We start from the raw sequence: 6,886 nt of genomic DNA on the forward strand, positions 1-6,886 counted from the left end.
AAAGAATCAGTAGAATGGTCCAAAGAGGTAGATACCGAATCAGGATTTTTAAATTTTGAAGCGATATAATTAGCTCAACCGTGTAAAATAAACTGGTTTTAATTTTAAAAAAATTAAAATCATACAAAAATAAACTAAAATTAAAAAAATACATATTTAAATTTAAAAAAAATCTAAAAAAAATATTACAATTTGCCTTTGAAAAGTTGAGATAATAAAATGAATATGTGATATGCAAGTAAAGTGGTCACATGCCATCTGCAGACTCGGTTTTTATAATGAAAAAAAAGTGTTTATTAATTAAGAAATTACTATAAATAGATAATATTGAAGATTTGAACAGAAAAAAAAAAGAGTTAATTCGAGTGTTATAGTCCCAATGTCCAATCCAAGTAATGAGGATGAGCAAAATCGTGATTTTTTTTAAGAAGTGACCCATGCACGTGGGACACGTGGCCCGTCACGTACATGCCACTTGTACTTGAGGCAATGGTACACGTGGTTCATGACTTGCGGTTCGACCATATCCACTATTATTTAAACGACCAAACCTAACCATATTTTTTATGAATGGTGGTTCTAACTTATGCAAGAGTGAAAAATAAACTTCCTTTTCTACGAACAAGACACTATTAGATGATTCCATATATTATCCATTTAGATGTCTCCAACCTTGAATATAAAGAAAAAACAAAAAACTATAGAGATGGGTTTGAATAAAATTACACCTTCTAACTCAACCTACAAAACAAATTTATGAAATAAGAATGCATTTTTTCCTAATATATTTTAATATGTTTAAATATCACTTATTGATTTGAGATTTATAAAGAAATGAATTTCTTTATATTATTGAAGAATCTAATAATTTCTAGAGGAATTGATGAGAAAAGAAAATGTGAATTATTGAGTTGTATTTGGTGAAACAGAGTGAGAGTGGTGTTTGATACGTGGTGTGAGGAAACTTTGTCAACTAGCGTGTATTAAATGATTCATTTGGCCCAAATTGGTATGTTGGAATCTTTAACCCTTTCCTTCTCATGCTAAAACAATATCGCACACTATTTCTAGATTATTTTTCCCTCTTAGTCGTTATCCAAAATATGATTACGATGTGCTTTTCCAAAAAAAAAAATTAAATAAATATAGCGTCTTTCGCAATAGACTGTAGTTAAATAGCAAAATTCAACCTTTGTTCTAAAGTTTTCCTATCTCCTATGGTATCTAATATACATTGCAAAGTAAAGTATATATTCGTTTTAAAAATGTTGAGTAACAGCTAGGATCGTTATTATATTTTAGGTTTATATATCATGTAATAATCAATTTATTTAAATATGATTTTATTCCTTATAAAATTAATATATGCTAGTTTCAGTGTTTATAAATTTTTAACTTTTCTATAAGATATGTATACATTATAATAAATTAACGAGTTTCGTATAAAATATAGAGACAGATTAAATAGTGTGTAGATTTAATTAAATTATGTATGAAATCATACATGAGTTAATATTCAATTTTATGTTAAAATGTAAGAAATCGCATGAATTATTATTGATGTAAATTCATATTATACATAATTTCACTCTCTTTTTTATGTTTAACAAGCAAAATAAATATGAACAGAGAGAAGAAAAATATCCTTTTTGACAAAAGTTTTTCCTGATGAGAAAAACATTTATTGTTTTTTTTTTCTATACTTTTGAAAAGATCAAAATTAAGAATTTGTTTCCTGTATTTTAAATATATTTTTTTAGTAATGCAATGATAAGATGTTAAAATGTTTGAAATGATATTTTCTACAAGAAAATAAATAATTATTAACGGATACAATTTATTAATAATAGTAAAAATATGTTGATAATTTAAATTTATCGACAATTATTAATGATAAAAATTCGTTGATAAATAACATTTATCAATAAATTTTATCAACAAATTACAAAATATGTCATTAATTATCGATGTTCAAAAATTTATAAGTAATTATTAACAACAAAAAATTTATTAATAAATATTTATATGTAATTATCGACCAATTTTAATTGCCAACCAAATTTATTACAAAATAGCACAATTGAGTTTTTTTTTTTTTCATTTCATTTTCTTCTTCCTCTCTTTTTCCTTTTATCTCTTGATTATGTCATGCATCTCACACAATTTATATCTTGGTTTATATCGATGATATTCTCATTACACTTTTAACGATCGTTTGCATTGTCTGTTATAAAAACAATATAATCAGATTGCACTTTAGAGCATCAACAAAATACTAAATACGAATATTTGATAATATGAATTGAAACGATAAAATATAATTATTAACCAAAACATTTACAATATAATGAGGATTTTTTTTTTTTTCAAATTATGACGAAAATGGTAAGGCGCCTTCCATAATTTTTTACATATTATTGTTATAAAATAATAATAATAATGTTATTATTATGTTATAAATAATGCCCTTTAGAATATTCCTAGATATTAAACTAAGAAGGGAGAATACCATCTATTTCAATTTATGCATAAACTAACAAAGATTTAGATTTATGATAAGAATTGTAATGTTAGATAAAAAAATTGCATTTCAAAGCATTCATAAAAGTAAACTAGGAAAACATCCATTTTCGCAAGTCTCAAATTTAAGAGATCAATGAAGAAGTGGGAGACTATGTACGAGTGATTAATTGAAAATAAATTTGACAATCAGAGGTTAATTGAATATTAAAGTGATATAATAAGAAGTAAAGTCATCGAGAATTATATTACTTGTGATTTTGTGCATTCCTCAATTCCTGAATTTGTTGGCAAAAGTAAAGAGTTGGAGACCATAATGTTTTTGGTCTTAATCATCAACATTACTTGTGCAAAATGAACTCTTCTTATGTTACTTTCATCTCAGTCCAATGCTGTTGCACCCACATTGACCTTTCCCACAACGTAACACTTCGACATCATATTTGGTCGTCTACCGCATACCACAATGTTCCACTTCATCAATGCTAATTATTCTATGCACTGCTCTTATTTCATAAACTGTGTCGTGTTTTAATTTGCTAAAACCATTGAATTCTGCTATGGAACACACACGTAGAAGAAGCACAATAAACTATTGAATAAGAAAAGTGAGGGATCAAAACTCATCTTTGTTGATAGATAACATAAACCACAAGGGGAAGAAAACTGCTATAACATCAGTTTAATGAATCGGGCTTATGAGCGTATAAGATGGAATGTTGTGTTGAAATCACATCACCATCTCTTTTAATCCCTGGTTATCTCTATATGAAAAAACGACAAAAAACAGAGCAAAAGAAGAAATACCCCTAATACAGGGAAACAACAATGAACTAGGAAAAATTACGAACTACAGATACAAATTCAATAATTTCTGCTTTTGATTATTCTAACACAGAGGCAGATCCTCTGGAGGAGCCTCTATGGATTCCAACAGCCCAACTCCATTATCCACCAAGAGCACAGTGGCCAAACCCCACCCGATGTGAACATCCAAGTGACAGTGCATAATCCAAGCTCCTACAAATATCACATCACACAATTAAATTTCATTAAAAAAACCAAACTTTAAGTAAATTCTTGCATTAACAACATCATGAGAACTGAGGGTATGAAAAAAATTCATACTTTCAGTATATTAACAGGTGTTGAGTAATCTCGGATCATGGAGTGTTCATTGAGTAATATCTACGTGACATGATTACATATTGTCATCATGTGATAATTTTTTTTTCCTCGGTGCATGTACTGTTTTCATTTGGACTAAATTAACTTTACCTGGGTTGTCGGCAACAAATCGGATAACTGCCCATCCATTCACAGGTACTGCAACGGTGTTCCTCATAGGTGGATCAACGAGGTTGAACTTGGAAGTGTCTTTCTTGGGGTCAAAATTTCCGAACCCTTCAGCGACTATGTAGAAATCATACCCATGAAGGTGAATCGGGTGGTTCTCAGGGGTCACGATGCTAGTGTCCTGCAGCACAATCTGCACTCTGGATCCAAACTTCAACTTGGTGACCTTAGTCCCGGGAACGGGTTGCCACAGTGAGCGACTCACATTACCAGTGTAATCGAATTTCAGAGGTGGCTGTGTGGGAAAGTCAGTGGTGAACACTCCTTGGACTCCGAGGTGATGAGCCTGCAAGATGGAGACGTTGTTGGGGAGAACGAAAGAGACGTTGTTCATGCTGGCAGTGAAGCGTGTTCCATTTGGACCCTGGCATTGGTTTGGGCTGAAATTGGGAGGGCAATTGTTGAGGCCAAGGCCAATGGTGAAGAAAAGGTCGTCATCGATTTCTGCAGGGACTTCAACTTGTCTGGGGCTTCTGAAGCTTTTACTGAAGGCGGTGACTGTGTTGGTGTCGTTGTAAGCTGGGAGAGAGGGCATAATGGGTTTGATGGAGACACCCTTTGCAGGACACGGTGCAGATTTGTAGTTGAGAATGGCTGTGGTTGTGGTGTTGTCAAAAGGGGCGTTTTGTGCGGATTGGTAGGCACGTGCGGCCATGTAGTAGCGTGAGGGTGGTTGGTCACCTTGGATGAGAACATCGGTGGTTTGGCCTGGACCCAGCATGATGACTGAGGTGGTGAAGGGTTTAACGTAGGAGGCATCGGCACCAACCACTGTGAGTTTGTGGTTGGCCACAGTGAAGAAAAGTGGTTGGTTCAGTGCAGCATTGATGACTCGAAGGAGGTTGGTCTCACCAGAATCTATTGGAACAACAGTGGTGTCTACATTGCCAATCATCAACAAAATATACGTCAGATTTATACAATCATTGGACAATGTTTCTTTTAATGTTTGTGTCGTTTTTAATGAGTTGAATGAAAACTAAGCAATAATAATCATATATCAGACCTTGGCTAGAACACTTGTAAAGATCGCCAGGTTGACCGTTGATGGTGTATGCATCAGAAATATTCGGAGCTGCTCCTGTTTGTGTGGCTTGTCTCAGAACATCGATCGGATTTGCGTCCCACCATTCCCCTAATAAATGATCATTATTGTTTTCACCGTTAAACCATCTTCATCAAGTGCATAGCATTTGTCAAAAGAAAAAGAAAATGGCAAATCCCATAATATCATTTTCTTGATCATCATTACCAATAATTATTATACCCATGTGTGTGAATTAGTAAAATTATAATTATAATTATAATTATAATGATGATTACCTAGAAGAATTGGTGTCTCGCGCTTTGGCTTAGCGAAAGGGTATGCCTCTCCCTCTCTGGGGTGAATGATTAAAGCACCATAAACAGTGGCTCTTAGCCATGAGCTATGAGCATGCCACCAAAGTGTGCCTTCTTGTCCTTGAATGGTGAAACGATAGGTGTAACTCTCTCCAGGGCGAATGGGACACTGAGTCACAAATTCTGGTCCATCAGCCCAACCTGTTCTCATTTGCCGAATTCCATGCCTAAGCAAATACACAAAATCAATTAACTTCAAGAGCAACAAAAACTATAAAGCCACTTAAATATTTTCTTCTAAAAGTTCCATTCCATGCATGAACTGATGAACGTGTCATCATGCAGTGTAAATAAATACTGATATAACTGCATTTAAGTGAAAAAGAGACAGTTTCTAATATATGCGATGGACCACGAGCACATGTTAAGAATACAAAGATAAAGACGTTTTTGTTAAAAAAATAGTGTAGAAGTTATTTAATGCTTGTTTTTGATAGAGTTTTTCTCTAGGCACAAAAATTTCTTGCCTAGTGTCATGTGGGTAGAATAAGATGATTAATCTAACGGGAAAAGATTAAAAAATTGTTGAGTGAATATGCGATTGTTTAAAATAACCAAAATGAAAGAGTGAAGCCATTGATATGATACCAGTGAATGGTGACATTGTAACGAGCTTTGTTAGTGACTTTGACGACTAAGGTGTCTCCATTGTTGACTTCCAACGTTGGGCCAGGGAATTGTCCATTCACAGTGATGGTGCTGTGAGTGCTGCACAGCCTCTTCACTGGTGTTGCTTGAATCTGTCCCGTCACAAATGGCAACAAGTTAATAATTATCTTACAAGAAACAGAAAGAGAGAAGAAAAAAAAAACTAAGTGAGGGAAAGGAGAACTTACAACAAACTCATGTTCCTGGATCTTGGCATTGGCCGAATACAATGCTGAAGCTAAGACAACAAAAAGAGACAAGAAAATGGTTTTGAGAGCTTCCATTGTTGTAGTGTGGTGGCGAAAAACACTACAATGGTTAAGGTTGGAAATTGCAATGGAAGAGATAGTGGAAGAGGGTGGTTTTATAGGAGAGATGGAAGGACAGAGATAGGGTCATTGAGTTTGGCAGATTAGGTAATTTTGTTACGGCAAATTGGTCAGAGGCACTTAAGAAACTTAGTTCAACCCCATAAAAGTTGTTGCACCCACTAGTTAATTACGTTCCTGAATGCTTGCTTCTCAAGTCTTCATTAGGAGGTTGAATTTTCTCCAAGCATAATTACTCCCAGACAGTTCAGGAATAATTTATACTTAAGATGGGTTTAGAATAATTTACTCCTTTTTCTTTTAATTGGCATTTAACGCGGTGCAATTGCAATCACTCCTTTTATTATTATTGTAAAAGTATGCCACATTTCAAAGGGACCACAACCAAAAAGCACAGCAAAAAGGTTTTTACTTTTTTTATCTTTTGCTGTCCAAGTCAAGCTTGTCCTATGCACATCTTTATGTTCTGAAATGGTTTGGCTGTAGCAAACTACCGTGTTATTCAGTGCAAGTAACATTGCTTCGTCAAAATGTTTAGATTCTTGTTATTTGGGATTGATTGGGTATTGTTTAATTGTAAGCCAAGTTTGGAAAGTGAAGAAAAGTGAAAATTAATTTTGGGTTAGTCCAAT

The 6,886-nt window shown here is 33.6% G+C and overlaps 1 protein-coding gene across 1 annotated transcript; it reads right to left on the reverse strand.

Annotated features, from left to right (window-relative positions):
• Nucleotides 1-3,129: 3,129 nt before the first annotated feature.
• On the reverse strand, nt 3,130-6,385 carry LOC114193158 (laccase-5-like). The gene is made up of 6 exons (XM_028082865.1): nt 6,114-6,385; nt 5,866-6,017; nt 5,200-5,444; nt 4,883-5,011; nt 3,799-4,755; nt 3,130-3,540 (listed from the first exon to the last, which is right to left on the reverse strand). The coding sequence occupies exons 1-6, from the start codon at nt 6,207-6,209 to the stop codon at nt 3,410-3,412; spliced, it is 1,710 nt and encodes a 569-aa protein (XP_027938666.1). The 5' UTR covers nt 6,210-6,385; the 3' UTR covers nt 3,130-3,409.
• Nucleotides 6,386-6,886: the final 501 nt, after the last annotated feature.

Source organism: Vigna unguiculata, chromosome 8, assembly GCF_004118075.2.
Source record: "Vigna unguiculata cultivar IT97K-499-35 chromosome 8, ASM411807v1, whole genome shotgun sequence".
NCBI classification, from domain to species: Eukaryota; Viridiplantae; Streptophyta; class Magnoliopsida; order Fabales; family Fabaceae; genus Vigna; species Vigna unguiculata.

Bases quoted from the DNA above. Each gene is read 5' to 3' on its own strand.
- LOC114193158 (XM_028082865.1), bottom strand. From the start codon at position 6,209: ATGGAAGCTCTCAAAACCATTTTCTTGTCTCTTTTTGTTGTCTTAGCT. The intron at 5,445-5,865 runs GTATCATATCAA...GTATTTGCTTAG, and splicing joins TACAATGTCACCATTCACTG to GCATGGAATTCGGCAAATGA. The intron at 5,012-5,199 runs GTAATCATCATT...ATCATTTATTAG, and splicing joins CGAGACACCAATTCTTCTAG to GGGAATGGTGGGACGCAAAT.